Below are 23,479 nucleotides of genomic sequence, written 5' to 3' on the forward strand. Positions count from 1 at the left end.
AAATGAGATGGTACATGCAGAGAGACCTTATCTCAATGACTGGTACCAAATTGTGTCCACTTTTATTCTCTTCATTATCATATGATCATTATCTAGCCTCTCAAGACCTCTGATAGGTGATGGAAAGCTCACCCCTTCCCTCCTCCCCACCCTCAGCGTCCCTGTCACTTGTTAACTTATCAAATGTACATTAAGGGCCCAGTGTATGCTAAGCACCATATTAAGGAGATGAAAAAAATAAAGAAAACCTCAACCCTGCCCACAGATATGTTAACATTTAATGGACTGCTCTGATTAAGTCATAAGTAAAGCACGATTGGAGTATATGTATGCATTTTTTAATTGGGAAAGTCATTTATAGATTAAGTATTCTCCTTGTAAAATAACCACCTCTTTGTTACCAGTTAGAGTAACTAACCAATTAGAGTTTCTGATTGAGACTAACGACACAGTGCAGAAGAAAATATTATCACCCAGTGGAATTCATTCATTCATCCAACCCTTAAGACCTGGAATCCCAGAACCATTGGAAGTTTGCACAGTAGTCGTATGGTCTAAAGTGGAGGTTTTGTGAAGCCCCATGGAGAATAGGTGCCTTCCCAAGGTCATGCCGGGTCCTTTTACCATGAGTCAGTGCCTGGGCTGTGATGAGAACATGGCTCCCCTCCCTCCCTGGCACTCCCTCCATTGTTCATGTTGCTAATGTAAGGGCAGTGGAGCCACTGCAGGCTTACGGGGGCATAAACTCAGAGTCCACATTAACAGTCATCCCAGACCGCATGAGCGAGAGCTGCTGTGTGATGGGATCAGCTGTGCTGAGGGTTCTATGCGCTTTATATTTAGTTAGGGAGGCAGGACATGATGAGCTTGAGCCCCTGAGCTGTGAAACTCAAACTGTGCAAATGCAGGCGAGCAGAGGAAGAGGTTCTTTGAGGATGTCTAAACTTCCTGTGGAGTGAAAGAAGGAAATTTTGGCAAGTTGGGGAGTTGAATGAGTTCTTCCTGACATACAGGGGATAGGTCAAGTTGGGATGGAAGAAGTCCTTCCAGGAAGAGGAAGTACCTCTGAGACATTTTTAGCCTCTTCATTATAGAAGAGAAATGTAAGCCCAAATAAGTGTCATGATTTGCCCAGTGTTCAAAAATCATGTAAATGGCCCAACTGGGTCTCCAGTTCCGGTCCTGGCCCTAACTGAGTGGTTTAGCCTGGCCCCGTGAACAGCACTTGAATGTACCTGGTGCTCTATGTGTGCTACCAAAGGTCTTCAGGCACATGTGTTGTCAAGTCACTTATAGACACAACCCTCTGGAGAGGTGGTGTTGAATTTCTCCTTCATCCCTCTTGCAGGAAGCCTTTCCCCATTGGAGACAAGGTGACCTTCAGCGGGAAGGAATGTTTGTGTCAGACATGCTCCCAGTCCATGACGAGCAGTAAGCCCATCAAGATCCGTGGACCAAGCCGTGAGTCCTCCCCACGGGGCACGTCGCCGTCCACGAGTGCCATCTCCCAGGGCTCTCCTGTCCCAGCTTCGCTAACGTTTCCACAGCCTGGAGGGAAGTGGGGGAGGTTCCCACCCTGGAGGACTCCTGAAGCATGACCCAGTTGGCACACAGCCCAGACTCACAAACTTCCCAAAGCACAAACGCAGGGAAAACAGGCTGCCCGACTGTGAACAAGGATGGCCTGTGCCATGTGTTGGCCACTTGGGTGGTTCTCCTGGGATGAACAGGGCTCCTTATCTCCCCTCTGGTCCACACTCCCAAGGGCATCGCAACAGAGCTGATCAAGTGTTTTCCACCAGGGGCTGTCAAGTTTTACAAACTCCACTAAAGAAGAATATGCAGACATATCTTAACAAAAGAGGGAATATGAACACACCATTGTAAAGCAATTATACCCCAATAAAGATGTTAAAAAAAAAAAAGGGAATATGAGAGAAGGCCACAAGGGCTGTGCTAGTGCCCCTTAGGGTGTGTTCCGTGGACCATGATATCAGCTTCACTGCAGGACTGATAAAAATACAGATTTCTGGGCCCACTCTGGACTTCTAGGAATGGGACCTAGAAATCTACAATCTTAATAAGCTTCTTGGGTGATACATTCGCTTCTCCTAAGACTGAGAACTACTGTCTAGGGATGAGGGGGACACTTGGCAGGCCATCGTAAAGGTCACGTTCTATCACCAAAACATAGATTGGGAGTTGGGGGGAACTGAGGATCAATAGTGCCTCGGAACAGTCATTCTGATTTGTGGAATGTCCATTCCATTCAAACGTGTCTAGCTGTAAGATATCCAAATCACTGTTCCAAGATGCCCTTGTCAGGCCACTGACTGCATGTGCTCACACACACACGGACACAGCCCCCTGGGTCTTGGTAAGCCAAGCTAAGCTCCGGCATTCTTTCATGTTACGTGACACTCTCACTGGCCTTGTCGTCAGAATCAATGAAAGCCCATTAGCATCTTGTGCGGCATCACTGTGTGGTATGGGGGCTGTTGGCCACGGCACCAGCAGAGTCAGCATGCTGAGGCTGTGTCCGGCTCAGGAGGGCGAGCACAGAATACCCCAAGTCAGCAGGGCTGAGCTCCCAGGGGCTCCATTAGCATGGGAGCCAGTGGGGAGGCTCCCCCACTTGCCCTTCCTTTCTTTTCAGTTGAATCAGATCTGCTCCCAGACTTTCCGTCCGTGTCTTCGGTGGGGCTCAAGAAAAATTGGCCGCTCTGATCAGGTTTCCATCTTGAGGTGGCTGAGTGCACACACTGTTATCCTTCATAACTCCTTGAAAGCGTCATCCAGAATGACAGCAAGGCTGGGGTGCAGGACCACGGCACCATGGCTGATGCTGCCAAGGTGCCCAGACACCAGTGGGACCACGTGTGAGTTCACAGAGGGAAGCCGGCTGGAGTCAGGAGGCTGCCATCCTTGTGTGTGAATGCACAGCCATCATGTAGCCTCCCTGTGGCTCAGTTTACCCAACTTTGTGGAAAGCAAGTGTATCAGTATTCGGGAATCAAACCAACATACGTCATAGTGTGTAAAATGCTCTCTAAATATAAAGTGAGGGATTTTGTTGGCTTGGAGGTTTAGTCTAGGAAACATCCCAAAGGAGAACGGAGAATAAGATTCCTGAATCTGCTATTACTTCACTATTACTTCACTCAGTGTTGCGTGTACTGCGTGCCTTGGGGAATCTCAGACAGGTGGGAGATTTCCTCGGCTAAGTGCGGGAGCCCTGCATGGGAGCATGTCCACAAGAAGAGGCTGTGTCCACCATAATTCTGCAGATCAGGAGGTGAAGAAGGTGAGGAAGAGTGAGTGCAGAAGAGCAAGTGAGCGCGTGGGCCGTCTCCGGGGGGATGCCTAGGATCATGGCTCATCTTGTTACTCATGAAGTCTAGACATCCATGTGTGGAGCTACAGGGCATACGTTTCATAGAAATGTTTTCTCCCCAAAGGTGGTCATTATCCATGCTGTAAACGCAAGGCAGCCTCCTGACTTGAGGGGAAGTTGGAAGGTCTGCTTAGTTCCCCAAGGATGGAGGGAACTAAAACAAGATTCAAGAGAGTGCTAAGGGGAAGAACATATCATGGAGAAGGAAAATGAAAGCAGGAAAACTTGCTGTGTTCTTGAGCTACAGGACTGTGAAGTTTCATCCCTGAATGTACAGACATTCTGGAAAAGCGGGAGCAGTATCTACTCAAAAGAGATCAAGAAGAATACTTAGGAACTGTCAAGAGAAAAGAATTGTATTACTTATCACAGGCGGAAGAAATGTTTCCTCACGGATCTCACCATGAAGAATCAGGAGCAGAAGTAGCATCGGCACCATAAGTACCACCACCACCACCACCATCTTCACAATCACCCCCACCATCATTACAAGCACCACTGTCACCAACACTACCATCACCACTGCTAACATTGATTGACGGTGACAATTGCCAGGCACTGCACAGACCTCACTGAGAAGAATCAGCAGCAGTAGCACCACCACCATCACCACCAAAACCACCACCATCACTATTGCTAACATTGATTGGCCATTACTGTTGTCAGGCACTGCACTAAGTTTTCTATATATAGCATCTCATTTAATCAATATAATAACTCTACGAGGGAGATAAGAGTAGTGGTTTTTAGATGAGAAAACGAAGACTCAGACAGCATAAATGACTTGCCCAAAGTCACTCAGATAATGATAATGTAACTGGAATGTGAGCCCAGGCAGTCTGGCTTTGGAGCCTATTTCCTTAACACCCTATACCAGAGACATGACTTGCTAATAGGAAGGGTCCTGTCTCCCTGGATTAGTTGCCTAAAACGAGGTGGGGAGCTTGCTATGACTCACAAACCCACTTATTTTTGCTGATCTAAGTGGAATGAATGACACAGTCAAAAAAACTAAAAATAGTTGTCTGGGGTCTTTAGAGTCTCCAGTAAACTGAGGGATTTAGGAGGAACAAGTGGTGGCATCACACTTTCTGCCAGCTGAAGGTTGTAATTTTGGAATAAAGAGGAACGTAGGAGGAATGGAGTGGACAGCTGGGTCTGCAGGATCCAACTTGGGACAGGGTGTGGTTTTCCTGACCCTGCTTATTACACCAGACCCAGGCTCCCGGATGGGGTGTTTGAGGCTCTGCTGCGTGGCCAAGAGTGAAAGTTGAGAGAAGAGGGAGGAAAAGGTCCTGATAAATATGAAGCTGTAGAGTGGAGGGTGAGCAGCATAACATGAAAGGAAAAAGCATGTGGAGCAGGTAAGCCAGAATTCTCAGGAGGAATCAGCAGGCCTTCCTACCTCAGGAATATTGCTTCTGACCTCATATCAGAGATTGGATAATGCACAGAGTATGAGTTAAAAACATGAGAATAGGGCTTCCCTGGTGGCGCAGTGGTTGAGAGTCCGCCTGCCGATGCAGGGGACACGGGTTCGTGCCCCGGTCCGGGAAGATCCCACATGCCGCGGAGCGGCTGGGCCCGTGAGCCATGGCCGCTGAGCCTGCGCATCCAGAGCCTGTGCTCCGCAACGGGAGAGGCCACAACAGTGAGAGGCCTGCGTACTGCAAAAAAAAAAAAAAAAGGGAGGGTGAGCTGCTTACCCCTGGAAGCGATGACACAGAGGAAGGTGCCCACCCCTGTTGAGAATGCTGTAGATTCCTGCATTGGGTGGGACTTTGGCCAAATGCTCTGTGAACTCTGAGCCCCAGTGGAATCATTTAACCCTATCAACGAGGCCCACAGAGACACACGGTCAGCATTTGTGGCCTAGAAAGCTGGACCAGATGCCTGAGCCCTTGGGTTTTACTGTTCGGAGCATGGGCAAGTCACTTCAGAGGCCATCTGTCTATAAAAGAGGAGGGGGTACCTGACCTCTCTAAACTATGACATTCTGAAGACTGTGATGATCAGGATGGAGTGGGGGTAGACTTATCCCAGGAGAAAAGAAATCCTAAAACTATTCTCCCAGCCCCCATTTGAAGGCCTGGGACTTGAAGCATTTTGCAATGGGAGACCTTCCTGCCCGCAGCTTGCACTAAGAGATGTTAGAAAGGTGCTGTGTGGCCAAGAGGCGCGGACTGTGGGAGCTGCTTCATACACACACTTCATCAGGGCCCAGACCCTCCCCACAGCCTGCTGGGCACACCGCTTCTTAGACACATGGACACCTCATCTCCTGTCCCAGGACAGGCTCCCAGCTGGATGTGAGAGCTTCAGCCAGCCTCTCCCAACTTGATAGCCGTCTCTTTTCTCACCACTGCTCCCAAGTATGCACTTGCTTTGGTGCCAGGAGGCAGGCTTGTCCTCTAGTAAACTTTGCACCATGACCCTTTCCTCCTCCAGAGTGGGACATCCGGTCGGCTAGGCCTGAATTTCCCGCTTCTCCCAAGTATCTTGGACACGGCCTCTATTTCCTGCCCCTCCGCAGACACTGATTGAGCAACAGGCAGACTCTGGGGCCCCCTACATTCAATATTGGCCCCAGTGCACAGTCCAGGGTGAGGGGAACGGAGAGCAAGGGCACCTTTCTGCTCTGGAACGATCTCATCAGACTCTTTAATCCTTGCTGCTTGGGGAGGCAAATGTTTGGTATATAATCATGTTGGGGAGGAGGTGTGTGTGGTAAGTTCTGTCCTTTGCCTGAGTGCTATGAGGCCTGCTCATTCACACTCATTCAGCAAATCTGCTTTGAGTTCTTAACTATGTGCTGAGCACGGTGCTAGGCAAGAAAATAGATTTAACCACAAAACACACAAATCACAAACAGGGCCCTTGCCATTGAGCAAAACTCTACTGTGCTTGGAGATCTTGATAAAATTCAGTAGGTAAGCGACAAGGGCTTAATTTCCAAAATATATAAACAGCTCATACAGCTCAACATCAAAAAAACAATCCAATTGAAAAATGGTCAGAAGACCTAAATAGATGTTTCTCCAAAGAACACATACAGAGGGACAACAGGCACATGAAAAGATGCTTAAAATCGCTAATTATTAGAGAAATGCAAATCAAAACTGCAAAAAAATGAGGTGTGACCTCACACCAGTCAGAATGGCCATCATCAAAAAGTCCACAAACAATAAATGCTGGAGAGGGTGTGGAGAGAAGGGAACCTCTTGCACTGTTGGTGGGAATGTATATTGGTGCAGCCACTATGGAAAACAGTATGGAGGTTCCTCAAAAAACTAAAAATAGAGCTATCATATGATCCAGCAATCCCAGTCCTTGGCATATATCTGGAGAAAACTCTAATTCAAAAAGATACATGCACCCCAATGCTCATTGCAGCAGTATTAACAATAGCCAAGATATGGAAGCAACCTAAATGTCCATCAGTAGATGAATGGATAAAGATGTGTTTTTTATATATATATATATACACACACACACACACACACACACACACACACACACACACAATGGAATATTACTCAGCCATAAAAAAGAATGAAATAATGCTATTTGCAGCAACATGGATGGACATGGAGATTATCATAGTAAGTGAAGTAAATCAGGCAGAGAAAGAAAAATATCATATGATATCACTTACATGTGGAACCTAGAAAAATGATACAAATGAACTTATTTACAAAACAGAAACAGACTCACAGACATAGAAAAACTTATGGTTAACAAAGGGGAAAGAGGGGGATAAATTAGGAGTTTGGGATTAACAGGTACACACTACTATACATAAAATAGATAAGCAACAAGGACCTACTGTATAGCACAGGGAACTATATTTAGTATCTTGTAACAACCTATAATGGAGAAGAACCTGAAAAAGATACATATATATACATATATATGTAACTGAATCACTTTGCTGTACACCTGAAACTAACACAACATTGTAAATCAAGCATGTTTCAATAAAAATAAAATAAAATAATTAAAAATTCAGTCGATCTGGGTGGGGCCCACATTGCTGCACATTTCTGAGCTCCCAGGTGACACTGATACTGCAGGTCCCTGGGTCACAGAGACTTGCATGAGCTTAGTTAGCAACTCGAGAGCAGAAGCAGTGCAGGGTCCATTCTGGATGAACAGTTGTCAGGATGACCAGCAGGGAACTTTCTGGAGGAACCCTGGGAGGTCTGTCTTTCTCCCTCACACCAAGACCACTTATCAAGAGGCCAGGGCTCCGCTGGCCTTTCCCTCACCTGGCAGAGTCTCGACAGGTGCCAGTGCCAGGGTGGGAGCAGTTGTGGAAAAGCTGGCATTCCAGGAGGGGTTTCCTTGACTCAGGTGTGCGATGATGGCAGGACTCTAGGGGCCCAGGATGCTTTGCTCAGCACATCCTCTTGTCTTTGCAGACTGCGCTGGGTGCAAGGAGGAGATCAAGCACGGCCAGTCACTCCTGGCTCTGGACAAGCAGTGGCACGTCAGCTGCTTCAAATGCCAGACCTGCAGCATCATCCTCACCGGGGAGTACATCAGCAAGTGGGTTTCTCCCCCTCCCCGCCCCGCCCGCCTGGCCTCTGCATGCTCCCAGACCTGGCTGCACATGACCCTTGCCTGAGTCCCCAGCAGCATCTCCCTCTGTTTCCATCCAGCTACCACACTCTGGCCGCAAACAGCACCCCACACACCTTGGGCCCTCACGCGGTGCTTCCTCTGCCTCAGATACTCTTCTCTGCTCCGCACATGCTTGCTCCTCCCTTCTGGTCTCGGGTCCCACACCCTCTCCTCAGAGTTGGCCTCATTCTGCCCTATTCTTTTCCTTCATACAGGCCAACACCATTTGCAATTGTATATTTATCCATGTTAACTTTTTAGTAAGGTTAATAATACTAGCTACCATTTATTGAGCTTTTATTGTGGACAAGGAATGTACTAACTGCTGTGCACGAATTATCACATTAAGTCCCATGACTACCCCCATGAGATATTTATCCCCATTTGAAAAGCTGTAGAAACTGTCTCAGGCAGTAAGTAATTTGCTCCAATGATTATATTTAGTGCCTGTCCTCACTAGGGCGGGACTTGTTTAATCCTCTGCTGCTGTGTAGCACAATGCCCAACCCATAGTCAACAATACAGTTGTTGAATGAATTGAGATAAGAGATGATGGACACACAGTTGTCAGGGAAGATGGCCCAGCCTACACACTGAGCACTAGACAAGCCCCCTTGTGCTAGGCCCTTGTGACCACGTTTACATACTCAAGTACCTAAAAAGAATTAGGGCCACAGACCCTCACAGCTTTGACACTTTATGATCCAGACACTTCTCAGGTATCGCCTCTGGCCCGATGCTAGGACACAGTGAGCATGTAAATTTGTAGCATGCATGGTTTCTGCTATCAAAAAATAAGAGAGATAAGCTATATACATAAGAAACTGTGCCCCCAGGGGATACGTGATTGAGAGCTCAAGAGAAGTTCTGTTCTTTAAGACCTTTCCAATCATAAGTGACAGAAAACCCAACTCAAACTCCCTTAAAAAGCAAAAATGGGAGTTTACTGACTCATAGAAATGGGAAGGCCGCGGCATTCTGGCTTCTGGTATGGATGAATCCAAGGGCTTAAAGATGTCATTAGTACTCTCTCTCTCTCTCCCTCTCAGCTTTACCTTCCTCTGCATTTGTTTCATTCTCAAGCAGGCCCTCCCCAAATGGTAGCAAAGATGATCACCAGCAGCTCCAGGCTTTCATTCTAGCAGCTTCGTAAACCTGGCAGAGAGAGAGAGGCTTCTTTCCCAAGAACTCCAGCAAAAGTCCCACAGCTGCCTCTGATTTGGCCACCGGTGGGTCACATGCCCATTCTTGACCAATCACTGGCCAGGAGGATCTCAACCCTCGAGCCAGAGAGCAGCTGTTTCTGAGTTCTTCGTAACTGCGAGTGCGAAGGGGTGGTTCCCAGGAAAACCCAGGCGAGGTACTGCTGCTGGCAGAAAGGGAGATAGATGCTAGCTAGACGACCCTTGTCTGTGTCAGAGGTCTAAGCGAAGGGCTGTGACTATTCACTTCTAACTAGCAGAAGTGGAATCTGGAATATATGAGAGCTTTATGGAAGATGGTGATATTTGGGCCAGACCTTGAAAAGGGGTATAAGGTTTGAAAATGTAAAGAAGGAAAGCTTGTAGGCAGAATGCCCAGCCTGGGCAAGGGCAGGGAGGTGCTGGACACGTCCATCCAGTTTGTGGGAACTCGGGTGTGTGCACAGGTGAAGTCCAAAGCTGCAGAGGTTGAGCTGAGGTCACAGCCCCGAGAGCTTTGAAGGCCATGTTAGTGGAGCTTGGCATGCACCTCTGTGCCCGCCAAGTAACGAGTGCCCTTGGTGAGTTGCCAGCCAGGAGTCCTTGAGTTTGTGAGCCTCAGTCCAAATTCTCTGGGGGAGTAAGGGTTTGCTCAGAGCTCCTCGCAAGCAGGTCCAGCTCAGATTGCCCACCACGCCTTGGGCCTCTGCAGCCGGACCCTGGGCTCTTCATCCATCTGCCAGCAGAGTGTCAGATGCTTAGAGGCCCTGGCTGTGGCGTTGATGCCCAGGTTAGAAGCCCAGCCCACTTGACCTCAGCAAGGGACTCAACTTCTCTGAGTCTCAGTTTCCTCATTTATAAAAACAGGGCTAAGAAGACGACCTGCTTCATAGGGTTGTGTCAGGGCTCAGAGATCTGTGCTTTGTACCTAATCAGTACCCGGTTAATGTTCATTTTTACCATCTGCATCTTTTTAGAATCATGTATATTTCAAATTCCCGAAGGCCTCACAACCTCATGGGTCCAAATTAGGAGGTGTTGGCATTTATACCCAAATTTTTCTGGCTCATTGTGCCCGCCTCCTGACAAATGACTATCCCCCTGCAGGGTCACCCACCCATCCCCACACAGTGTGGAAGGGTTGGGGGAAGGGGACGCTTGTCTCGTGGACCCACAGACAACAGTCTCACCTGGTGACTTTGCTGAGCACGGGTCCTCATTGCCAACTCTCCTTCAGGAAACACTGACGGCTCTGCTGCCCAGGGTGGGCTCCTAGCAGTGCCCACAGGGCAGCAGCCTGGACATGCCTGTTCTTTAGGCCTCTGTGTGTGTGAGCGAGTTCTGTTGCGTACGAAAGATGGCATCAGCACTTCAGAGAGATGTCATCAGATCTGGTCCTTAGAGCTAGGCAGGGCTGGAGCAGGGCTGAGCTCTTTGATGCTCCAGCCATCTCCACATGGGCCCTTGAAAGCTGAGCCCCAAACGTCCTCCTTAAAGACCCCCTCAGCAATCATGAGGATTCCCCTAGCTGCCATTTGCCAAGTACTCACTCTAGGCCGGGCGCTGTGCTGAGCCCTGGGACACGCTGGAACCATGTCCTTTAATTCTCAGGACAACCTGGGAGAAACCAGACCGTCTGGGTTTGAACCAGCTCCAGGTCATATGAATTGGGTTTTCTCATCCATACACTGGGGAGACTGATAATTCCAACCTCATAGGACTGCTGCAAGGATTAGATGAAATAACCTATGTAAAACACCCTCAGAGGGCCTGACACACACCAAGCAATAAATATCAATGGCTATTAGTAGTAGAGGGTCGTATAAGAATAACTAACAGTAATCTTATTACTGCCCAATAAGTTATCAGCACTGGGCAAGAATAGAGCACTTAGGAGGTGGTCGGGGGAGAAGGGGTTCCTGTTTTCTACTGATCCAGGGGCACAATCAGATGACTGATCATATTGATGACCTCCTGGAAGGGAAACTGGCAGAGGCTGAGAGGGGGATAAAGGCTTTCCCCTTTGTGCCTCTGTAATGTGCCAAATGCAAATATTACCTATTCTAAATAAAATAAAATAAAATTTTATTTTTAAATGAATTTTTAAAAGAGCCATTTGGGGTAAAGGAAAAAGTAGGTCTGGAGAATTTGTGGGGAGGGAGAGGAAGAAGAGTGGAAAAGGGACACTCACAGCCAGCAGCAGACCGGTGGTTCCCAGGCACGCTCAGGGAGTTTGTCAAGATGCAGGTTCCCTGGGATCCCCCCATCCCAGGAATCGTCTGATTTTGTATATCTGAAGGGTGTCTGGGGAATTGGCATTTTTAACAGTTCCCTGAGTGCTTCTAATCTTGGCCCAGTCACAGTTGCCCGCAGGTCTGGGAAGCTCCACGTGACACCCCCGTAAACCCCCCTAACTTCCTCTTCCTGTGTGGATTTCCTCTTGCAGGGATGGCGTTCCGTACTGCGAGTCTGACTACCACTCCCAGTTTGGCATTAAGTGCGAGACTTGTGACCGATACATCAGCGGCAGGGTCTTGGAGGTGAGTGGGTACAAGGAACTCTGAAGATGTTTGGGCAGGATGGCCTGTGACTCCAAAAAGTCATCCCTGAGGAAGGGGAGAGTCACCCCACATCCCTTTTTCCATAGCCTCTACCTCCCCCGTTTTCTCTACCCCAGCTTAGCTTGCTACGTAACCTTGAGCAGATATCTTCTCTGGGTACCCCCAAAATGAGGAGCTGGACGAAATTATTCCTTGTTCCAAAAATGCTGTGTTGGAAATATCAGTTGCTTCTCTAGATTTAGACCCAGCTCGATTACTGGGGAGTGACAATTATGATTTTCTTCCCAACCCTGCTTTATTTTTTAAGCATTTGGTAATGTGCTGATTTAAGAACCAGCTTGTCTAGCAGCCTATTCCCTAAGCCCTTCTTTGGTTGGTCCATCACCATGGCAACAGCTCTTCTCCACCTCTGATACACAGCTCGCTCTGCCATGACAGACAACCTGCAGCACCATTGCTGAGCCCTTGCCTGAGCCCTCGCCTGGGCCCTCGTTCGCTGGCCTTCCTGGCCTTCCCTCCCACACCCTGTGGGCCCAGGAAGCTGTCTTCCTATGCTTTGGGACCACCCACTTTGAGGAACCAGAAACAGGAAAGAGTTTGGTGCAAATGAAAAACAGTAGCCTAAGAGTAGAAACAGTTGGGTGCTAAGTCATGCCCAGATTTGGGGTATCTTTGCCTTTCTAGGCCGCAGTTTTCTCATGTGACAGTGACTGAGGGACGACAGACTGGGTCAGGCCTTGCGAACAGAATCATTAATTCTGACTAATCTGGCCAGTCGGTTGTGGTTACCTGGAGTCAGCTGTGTGTTGAGAAGGCTTCTGCAGCCGCATCTCAGCTCAGCAGGAGAAAGTGTAGCAACCAGGAATGGACTCTCTGAGGAGATGCATTGAAGCTGAGCCCTGAGGATGAGCAGGAAGCTGCCATGTGAAGAGCTGGAGGAAGAATGAGCTTGACCCTTTCGGGGAACAGAGAAAAAGGCCAGTGTGCCTGAGTTCTGTAAATCAGGACTAGAGGAGGATGGAGTATATCCTAAAGGGCATGTCACATAAAGCTCTGTAGACCTGTTTAGAAGTTTCTGTTTTCTAGCAAGTGCAGTGGAAAGCCATTGGAGAATTTTAAACCAAAGAGCAGTGTAGTAAGATTGCTTTTACAAGATTGTAGGGAATCAGAGAGAATAAGATAAACCAATGCACAGAGTGGATAAACCATCAGACATTTCCAAGGAGCTGTAGGAGTGAGATGTGGAGGAAAAGGCATGAAACAGAAACATAGGGAGGGTTTGGGCCCAGGTTTCTGAAGGCCTGGTACCAGGGTGAGGAGTTTGTCATTTACGGGGCAACAGGGGCAGGGGTGTTGTAGAAAGGCCAAGCAGAAGTGACCTGCTTCAAGCTTCATCTTAGGGAGGATAACGTGATGTACATGGGCTAAATTTAGAGGAAAGAAACTGGAAGTGGGAGACCAGCGAGGAGCCCTTGACCCCCCAGGAAGGACTCGGGAGGTACAGTGGCAGTGGAAGGGGCAACCACCCTGTCTACAACACTGTGGAAGTAGAATTCCAGTAGCTTTGCAAACATGGGGCAACTTGTGGACGTAACCATCAAAGGGAAGAGGCCAAAACTTGAACCAGAGTGTCAAGCCCAGGTGAGAGGAAGTCTGGTGTCACCATCCGCAGAACTGGGGGTGGCAGGGAAGGAAGCTGATCTGGGCAGAAACATACCGAGTTCTCTTTGGGGTGGGGTGTAGCTGAAATTCCAGGAAGGTTTCAAGAGGACAGTGAGAATGTGCATCAGAGCTCAGGGACAAAGCTCAGGCCTGGAGGGACCAGTCTCAAAAATGCTAGGATTTGAATAATAGTCGGCACCATTGGAGTCATCAGGATTTCTGAGAGAGGAAGAGAAGTGGGCTCAAAGCAGCCTTGAGGAGTGGCTGCTTACAGGGGGCAGAAGGGGCTGAGAAGTTGTCAGAGCATGAGGTGCAGCCGTCGGCATGTGGGGGGAGATTGGGAAGGGGTGATGAGAGGACAGAGCTCCGGAAAAGATGGAGAGTCAGTCAGGGTGTTGGGCAGATTCTACAGAGCAGGTAGGGATGTGCCGGCTGAGGAAAAGCTGTGAGGTGTGGGGCAAGGTTACCTTCAGGAGAACCATTTGTTGGGTCTGCAGGATTGTGGGCAGGGGGCATCCACATTGCGGTGGGGTAAAGGGTCAGTGGCACGAGAGATCATAAAAGCAGACTTTTCGTTCGAGAAGGAAGAGAGTTCGATTACACGCAGGGCCAGGGCGGTAGACGGGAATTTGTCCCAACATTTCCAAGCTGCTCTGAAATCGTGTCGGTGGCTGTCTTTTCCCTGGCATGTTACTGTCATTTAGCATGTGAGAGCCTTCTCTTCTTGGGCAGCTCTTGTGACTGGGTTTCAATTGATTACATTTGTACGAGGCTCCGTTAGCATCTTGGGCGTGTTGATTTTTTTTTTTTTTTCCTTAGAGCAGGAAGAGACTTTTAGCCATCAACTAGTTTACCCTCCTCGTTTTACATATAAGAAAAGTGAGCCCCAAGACATGTGGTGCTTTTCCCAGGTCACATGCAGAATTTCTAGTAAAGACAGAGCTGAAATCTGGGACTCCAGAGAGTGGAGTGGCTCCCGTATCCCACACAGATGCCAACAGCTCTCAGCTACCCAGGGCCTTTGAGGCAGTGCGATGTATGAAAATACACAGTTGGAGTGAAACAGACTTAGATTCCAGTTTTATCACTTCTAGCCATGAAACCTTAACCAAGTCACTTCCTCTCAGTCTTATTAGAGTCTTTATCTATCAATGGAGAATACTACTGTTATTAACTCCTAGTAGATATGTCAATGTGAAATCATAGAAAATATATATATTGGTCTCTGCCCCTGGTTCCTGGCACAGAGCTCCTAAAATCCTTCTAATTTCTTAAGTGATAAGAGCACTAGGGGCATATTTTGTTCTAACATTTGATCTTTGACCTCAGTTCCTACACACAGAGCTCCTAAATGGCTTGGAATTTTCTGAGGGATAGGAGCATATTTTGTTCTAATGAGGTGACTCTTGGTGGGCTCCTGGATGGGGGCTGGTCACCAGAAAAATATCAAGCCATGGTTAGAAGTTTAAACTTTCAGCCCCAATTCCCATCCTCCAGGAAGGGGAGAGGGCCTAGAAATTGAGTTAGTGATGGATCCTGCCTATGCAAGGAAGCCTCCGTAAATACCCCACAAGTACGGGATTCAGAGAGCTTCCAGGTTGTTGCGCAGGTGGAGGTTCTGGGAGAGCGGTGCACAGTGAGAGGGCATTGATGCCCCATTCCCCTGCCCACATACCTTGTGCCTCTTCTACCTGGATGCTCATCTCTATTCTTTATCATATCCTTTTGTAATAAACCAGTAAATGTAACTGTTTCCCTGAGTTCTGTGAGCCATTCTAGAAAATTATTAAACCCAAGATGGGGGTCATGGGAATGCTGATTTATAGCTGGTCAGTAAGAAATACAGGTGACAACCTGGGACTTATGATTGGCATCTAAATTGGGGTTGGGGGCAGACAGTCTTGTGGGTCTGAGCCCTTAACCTGTGGGGTCTGACGTTCTCTCCGAGTAGAGTGTCAGAATAAATTAAATTATAGGACACCCAGCTGGTGTCATAGAGAATTGCTTGGTGTGGGAGAAAAAAAAAAAAAACACCCACATAGCTGGTGTCAGAAGTGCTATGAGTATGGTAGTAGTCTGAGAGTAAGGGACCAACACAGGAGTGTGTTTTTCCTTTATAGCTAGTCAGGACTCTTTTGCTTGCAAGTACAGAGACTATACTCAGCTGGCTCAGACCAAAAAGGAAATTTATCAGCTCCCATAATAAAAACCCAGGAGGAGTTCTTACTTCAGGCACAGCTGGATCCAGCACTCAAACAAATGCGTTTGGAATATCTTGCCCTCTTGGTGCCACTTTCTTCTGTGTTGGCTTTATTCTCAGGAAGCCTCTTCTATATGATGGGGAAATTGGACACCATTGCTCTAGGCTTACATCCTATCAGCCAGCATTTCCGATGGAAGGCGAGTTTTCTCTTTCCTAATAGCTCAGCAAGCGTCCTGGGACTGGCCCTCATTGGAGAATCTCAGGCCCATCTCCAAACCAGTAGCTGTGACCATAGAGCTGGAATAACCACATGGATTGACATGGGGAATGGGTAGTCAATCCCACCAAGGAAAAGCTTGATGCTAGTTCTGGAGGAAGGAGGAAGGAGGAAGGATATTTGCCAGGCCAAAGCAACAGCTGCCCACTGCGAGGCCCAGTGCATTTCTGGGTACACAATAGGCACTTAATTAAATTCCATTTCCCCTTCCCATTCCCTCCCCAGGCCACCCCACAACCCCTGCTCAGTGACAGACCTCAACGTGCTGAGCGCCAGTCACACTCCTTCCTTCCTGGTCTGTGTCCTCTCCAAGGAGAACCACAGCCCTGTGTCCCTGTGCTGCCTTGCCTAACCTTGCTTGTGGTTTTCAGACCTCTCCAGTAGGGCCCCATTTTCCAGGTACTGATTCTTTGCCATTTTCTTCACTATGTTCTAGACTTTGGCTTGTTAACAGACAGAATGTCTCATCTTATCCCACTGACTTGGTTTCCTTTTGCTGGTACCTGCTGCTCTGCAGCCTCCCTTCCCCACTCCCTCAGGTGGTTTCTAGTGCCATTCATGGCAGGATTGCTAGATGGGCACAAAGCCTCTGGCGGCTGGAGTGGGGTGCTGGGGCGTGACATTTAGGAAGATGCCAGCTTCAGTTTTGCCATCGTGCTGTTGCCATCCTAGAAACAGGTCTATAATTGAAATGATAAAGAGACACAAAGTAGGAAGAGACTACTATTTAAAACGATTATCCTTGTCATGGTATGGGAGAATCAATCCCACGACATCTCAGCTTGGGAAAATTAGCAGGCTCCTTCCAAAGTTTGAACGAGTTTGCTTTGGTGATGATAAGAACATTCTGTCATTGGTGGGAGCCATGCAAACAACCAAGACTGAAAAAAAGGGATTTGGGATTTTTTTTTTCCTTTTTAAAAAATCTGCCCTTTCCACATTCTTGCTAAATTTTTAGAATAAATCAAGTCTCTCCAGAATAGATAAGTCCATGCCCAACCAACCCTCCCCCACCCCCAGAAGATTCAGGGAGAAGCCTTCAGCATTATACAGTTATACTTTTTGAATTGGAAGGAACCCGTTAACATCAGACCAAGTGATGTCTGGGGGGGCCGTTAACAACATCCCAGTATCCATCAATTTCCCCCAGGTTATATCCCCCCCAATAAAACCCTGCTGTAACGTGCAACATATACCTTCAAAATGAGCCCCACCTTCCAACCCAATCGCTGCACCGAGCCCCTCCCATATAGCAGTTCTAGAGCTGCCAGTGAAGGGCCCTCATGTGCCAGGTCCTCTTGGCTGGGACCGCAGTGTCAGAACTGTCGGCCTGGAAGTGAGCACTGGGCTGGTGACCGGCCCTCCAGGGAGCAGCTCCAACATTGCTCCTGGCTTCCAGTGGGACCTTGAGTCACAGCCTTCTCTGAGGGTTGTTTCTTCCCCCAAGAGAGGAATTCTCAGCTGCACATCATTTCCATTTTTACTTGAAATAATGGGTAGGGAAGGAAAGTGGGAATAGGGAAGGGGGCTCACCAAAGTCAGACTGGGGTGAACTGGGGATGGGGTGGAGATTCCCAGGTACAGCAGTCATGGGACTTGCCTGAGGGTCAGAGACTCCCCAATAGGTCCTGGCTTTGTGGGTGCCCTTGTTTGTCCACTGAGCCCTAAAAGTGTGGCACTTTCACAATTTTTTCCATGCCTATGAGCCTCGTGTGCTCATTCTTACTTAATGCTATAACTTATCTTCAAGTTGGTTCCTTTACACACAAGAAAACTTATGTAATATAACAGGAAAACCAGGATCACTTGCCATATTGCCAGTGACTGAGAAAATATAGCCCTAGTGGAGTCTCCAAGCCTCACATCTGTTCTTATTCTTAAAAAGGTAGATTAGTGGGCTTCCCTGGTGGCGCAGTGGATGAGAGTCCGCCTGCTGATGCAGGGGACACGGGTTCTTGCCCCGGTCTGGGAAGATCCCACATGCCATGGAGCAGCTGGGCCCATGAGCCATGGCTGCTGAGCCTGCACGTCCGGAGCCTGTGCTCCGCAACAGGAGAGGCCCCAACAGCGAGAGGCCCGCGTACCGCAAAAAAAAAAAAAAAAAAAAAAAAAAAAAAAAAGGTAGATTATTAAGTTTTGGATAGATGTTAAAGACATACTATACCAAACTGGTACTTTCTCCTTGGAAAAAGTCAGAAGAATTGATAGAGGATTAAAAAGGACATCTTTTTTTTTCACGGATCCAGTGTCATTAAACCGAAGGTCTCTGTGCCACTTAAAACCATGTCAGGTACCTCTGGTGGTAAGGGCTCATTCTTGGGGACATGCTGGGATGTCCTCAAAGTAAGGCTGTTTTCTCATCTGGAAATAAGGAGGTAGGACCAGTGGGCTTCAAATGGCCCTTTCACTGCTGGAATAGAAGTACAGGTGTCCAGGGAAGTCCCCTGAATGCCATCAGATACGCATGGTATGGAATCACCAAGCTTCTGGTGAACTTTTAGACTGCTCTGGACTCCCCTGCATAGACTCCCAACCAGCTTCAGGGCTATGAAGATGCCGTCAACACTAATGAGTTAGGAAATGTTCAAACCCAACCTGCCCCACTGGATGGCAGCCCCAGCTCTGACCTCTTTTATCTTTTTATTTCCATAGGCAGGAGGGAAGCACTACCACCCAACCTGTGCCAGATGTGTACGCTGCCACCAGATGTTCACCGAAGGAGAGGAGATGTACCTCACAGGTGAGCAAACCTGACCCTCTGTAAGGCATTCCTATTCCCTCATGAGTAGAAAGGAGATACGGTCTCCTTCCATCTCAGTGTTGTCTGTGCTTTTGGCTTGTCCTCAGAATTGTGATTCATCTGCCCCTCTCTGGGTGGTTCGGGAAAGTTGCCGGTGTGGCTAATGTGAAGTGACGTGTAATCTGCCTTCTGTCCCTGTGTGCCTCCGCCGGCTGCTCGGCTGGCCTGCTTCCCTGGCAGTTCTCTGAGCAGACTGCCCTGGCTCTGCCAGTGGGTGGTAGGTTGAGCTGCTTGGGGCCAAGGGGTCAGAGAACAGGAGGATGTCTGAGTTACAGAGTGTCTGCACCATCACAGCCCCCACACCCCCACCTCCCTCTCCCATCCCTTCCCCCCCATCTCAGAGCATCCCACCGGGCTGCTGCTTAGTCTTCCCACAGACTCTCAGGATGCACCAAAAGGAATGGGAGGGAACCAAGAGTCTCCAAGAAGCAAATCGGAGCTGCTTTCCCTCTGCCGCTTCCCGGGGTCCAGCCCTCTGACCCCAGGATCCTCGCACCAGTCTCCTAATTAGTCCCCAGGTGCTGCTCAGTCCTCCATCCTCTGCCCAGTCCATCATTCCCAGGCATTACAGTGTTCTCGGCAGAGCCCTTTCGAGAGGTCTCCAGGGCCCATCCCTGCTCACCCGTGAGGTACACACACTTCAGCCTAGGAGTTAAGACCCTCTCACTGAGGGCTCAAACTGCCTTGAACAAACTCAACACTTCAGCTGCCCAAGCCAACTTCCAATCATTCCTTCGTCCATTCAAATACTCTTTCTCGAGCCCCCACCAGGTGCAGGCTCTGCACCAGGGTCCACAGTGAATTCCAACCTCAACCCTACCTCCATTGCCCTGTAGTCCAGGGGGGAGGTGGACCATGGTCAGTAGTCACACAAATACCTGTCAACTGTGAGCAGCTGTACGAAGGGGAGGAGTGTGGGACTGTGAGAGCACATGACGGGGTGGGGAGGGCAGCAGGGAAGGTTCCCTGACAGTGGGCTGGGAACTGGGGTTCAAAGGACGAGTGGGTGTTAACTAGGCAAAGAGGGGAGGGATGGGATTCGCCAACCTGAGGGCACTGAATCTGCCAGCCTCTGGCAGGGGGGGTGGTGAGGAAATGGCAAGTGTGGGAGACCGAGAGGAGCCAGTGTGTCCGGGTGCAGCCAGAAGGTGAGAGATGAGGTGGGAGGTGGGCAGGGCTGGCCAGGCTGGACCTTGTGGCAGGGACGGTGTTCAGCCCCTCGGATGATCTCATGGTCCTGGTGCCTCCGAGTAGATGCTCTTCACCTGCGTCCTGAACACTGTGTCCTGTGTGCCTTACTTTGGAGCGCCTACCATTGTAGGCTCAGTTTAGGCACTGCCCACTTCAGAAACTCCCCAAATGGCCCCAGCCCCACCCACAACTCACTAGTCCCTCCTCCTGCAACCCCCTCAGCCCTTTGTTTGCACCTGGTCCCCTCCAGCTTGCATTGAGCCGTTGGCCATCTCCCTGAGAACCTTGCTTCTGACGTTGGCCCCTCAGCCCTGGCATTGACCCACATGCGCTCACTCTACAGGTGATCGCTGTTGGCTGAATTGCTGTACTAGCCATCCGCAGCTGTTTGAATAGCCGTCTTGGGGAGGGCATTTCTTGGGGAGAAACCTTCCTCCCAGTTTCCCCACAAGGCAGATGGAAGGTCAGGGGGGCCATTACAAGGAGCATATGTTCCTATCAAGCTTGTCCTAGCCACACATGCCCATGCCAGGAGTTCCCTCAACATGTAATGAATCCCCTTTGCCTAGAGCCAGTTTCTCAACCTCAGCACTGTTGACATATGGGGCCAGATAATCTTTCCGTGTGGAGACGTCCCTGTGTACTACAGGGTGTTTGGTAGCATCCCTGGCCTCTGCCCACTAGATGCCAATAACGTACCCCTTCTCATTGCGACAACCAAAAATATCTCAGACGTTGCCACATGTCTGTCCCCCAGGAGGCGTAATCAACCTGGGTTGAGAACCACTAGCCTAGAGCTATTCAGCAGAATCTCATGCCACCTCCTAGGAGGGTTAGAGCAGGGTTCCTTTGTTGGACTGAGCGAGATGACCATTTCTAAGATGCTGTGAGACTCTACAGCTACTTACTTGTATGTACAGTCTTGCAGGTATTAGAGGTGAATCGATCCCAGGAGTCACTCTAGGCTGTAAAGTAACAGCCCTCATTGTATACATGGGGAAAGTGAGCCCCAGAGACACGAAGAGATTTGCATGAGAGCTCAAGGGTACAGGGGGCAAAGGGGGACATGGCCTTATGACTCCCACTCCAGGGCTCTCCCCATCTTGCCTCCTGAGACCCGAGCCCTGCCCGCTACTCTGATCTCTGAAGGACTAGGCCTCCCCCTTTCCATGAGCACTGATCCCTCAGTGCCTGGGTCCCTGAGTGGTTCCTGCTGCAGGAACATGCAATTACATGCTGGGAAGCCCACATGAGTCTCAGCAAACTGTGTGGTACCTTCATGGACCCTGAGAATCTGGACTTTGTGCTTGGTCTGAAAGTTTGTTGCATGAATTCCTCTCCCCCTTCTTTGATGAAGATATTTCCTAGTGTTGAAACTGCTCTCATGTTCATATCACGAGAAATCAAGGTCTTGCCCTTACTGCCTGAATTACCAATCCTAATCGCCCATTTAGTGCTTTGAATCCTGGCTCCACTGTTTAGTAAGTTTTTGACCTTGAGTAAATCTCTTAACTCTCTAAACCCCTATTGCCTAGGCCATAAAATGGGCTAGTAACAGTCCCTATAATATAGCAATATAGTAAGTTCCTGACACACAGAAAGCTTTTAGTTCCTTCATGTAGCAGATACCTGTTGAGCACCGCCTGTGTGCCCAGTGCTGTCCTAACAACCAGAGACGTAGCCGTGAGCAAGTCCCACAAGTTCCCTGCTCTCCTGGGGCTCACATCCTCATGTATCAGTATCTTCTAAGCCCTGCTTTGGACCAGAACTTCACAGAATGCTGAAAGAGTTAAGTGATGGGGTAGCTTTGTCATCATGAGAGAGAACGCACAATCAAACCTTCAGCAGAAATGCCTCCAGGACGTGGAGACATTCTTGGTGATAAAGAAGGGCCTGTCACCCCCCTCCTTAATTATCCCCATCCCTACCCCCCACCCCAACCCGGGCTTCTGGGAGAGTGGGAGTAATTGTAGGGCATTCAAGGACCTGCCTCGAGGGATGCTGAGTGATCCTGGAATGAGGGGGTCCAGGCCATCCGCTGCTAGAGTCATGCTGACTCGGGCTGTGGGCTTCTCAGGGGTGGCAGCCACCAGGGGTTTCTGCTATCACTGAAAGCTGGCCTTGTGTTTGCCTTGGACGCCCTCTCCAGGCAGGGGTACCAAGACTCAAAATTATATTCCCCAGAAATGGCAAGAAAACTGTCCTTCCAGGCAGCATAGGAGTGGTGAGAACCAGCCAGGAGGATACCTGGGTCCAAGCACCAGCACTTCTGCTAATGGGCTGTGACCTTGAGAAGTAACTTCTTTCTCTGAGGTCTCTTCCTTCACCTGTAAAATAAGGATAATTACACCGTCTTTCATTCATCCACTCAAACGGAGGGCATGTTTGTGCCAGGCGCCCTGAAATGAACGAGGCAGGGGTGCTTGCTTCCGTGGTGGAGTTTACTCTCAGTAGCGGGAGACCGACTTTAATCAAACAGAAGTGCAAACACGCAGTGACAAGCTGCGATGAACGCTGTGAAGGGGAGGTTTGAGAGTAACTGGAGTATGTTATAAGGCTCCTCATCTAGTCTGGGAGGCCCGGAGGGGCTATGCCGAGGAAGGGAAATTGCAAGCCAAGACCTTGACATTGAGTAGGAGGTGGGAGCGTGAGGGGGGGAGGGAAGAGTGTGGCAGCAGAGAGAACAGCAGGTGCGAAGGCCCACAGGGCAGGAAGCATTAACGCGGTGGAGAAACCGAGGCAGGCCCACATACCCGCTGCGCAGAGAGCAAGCGTTCTCCACAAGGGCCTCAAGAATATTAGAGGGGAGGACGAATGTGAAGATGCCAAGTGCCCCACAAAGCGACGTGCACACAAGAGAGTGGGTTAGGAAGCCTGCAAATCTTACAAACCCTGTCTTGTCATTCCCGTGGCCGGACATACTATGTAACTGGCAACCAGCCTCAGGAGGTTCTTTTGGTCAGTTTGTTTGTGTTTTAATTGCTATGTAATGGCTTTCTGATGGACTCTAATTGGGAGAAGTCTGACATCTGTCTGGATAAGAATTTCCGGGGCGCCAGGAGACAGGAGCAAGTTTTCTTTTATTTGTTTCAAGTTCTGTTGTGCAGTCTTTTAACTGTTTTTGTAAAGTTGCCAGATTTCTAATCTGTTTATTGTCCAAACCCTTCATTTGGGCTTCACCAGGAAATTAGGTCACTGATTTTATGCAGCAAAATATTAACCAAAATGCTGCAGGTTAAGGGCAAAACTTATACAAATATCACAAAGGTTACAGTTGCTGGATCTGTGGGAATTTTTCTAAACCCAAAATGTGGTTTGTGAGATAGATTTGCTCTTGTTCTAAATGTGCCTGTACCCGGGAAAAAGGAAAGGTAGGCTTTTTTCTCTCCTTCTGTCTACACTAAATGCACTCCTATTCTGCGGACCTGAGACAGAGCATAACACTGGAAACATAGGATTTAAGCTGTATGTTTTCGAATAAGTCTCTGCTCTCATTTGTATATTTAATTAAAACCTACCAGGCAGGAAATTATTTATGAGATCCTAGGACAAATCTTGCTGCTAAGGAAAAGTATTATAACAAATTG

General features: G+C 48.9%; 1 protein-coding gene across 1 annotated transcript in view; it reads left to right on the forward strand.

The window, feature by feature from the left end:
* Positions 1-23,479, forward strand: part of ABLIM3 (actin binding LIM protein family member 3) — a 145,132-nt gene that overhangs the window by 72,823 nt on the left and 48,830 nt on the right. Inside the window, exons 5-8 of the mRNA XM_079915343.1 lie at positions 1,349-1,461; positions 7,816-7,942; positions 11,645-11,738; positions 18,554-18,641. Of these exons, the coding sequence (XP_079771469.1) occupies positions 1,349-1,461; positions 7,816-7,942; positions 11,645-11,738; positions 18,554-18,641 (422 nt within the window). The remainder of the gene's footprint in view (positions 1-1,348; positions 1,462-7,815; positions 7,943-11,644; positions 11,739-18,553; positions 18,642-23,479) is intronic.

Source organism: Stenella coeruleoalba, assembly GCF_951394435.1.
Source record: "Stenella coeruleoalba genome assembly, chromosome: 3".
NCBI classification, from domain to species: domain Eukaryota; kingdom Metazoa; phylum Chordata; class Mammalia; order Artiodactyla; family Delphinidae; genus Stenella; species Stenella coeruleoalba.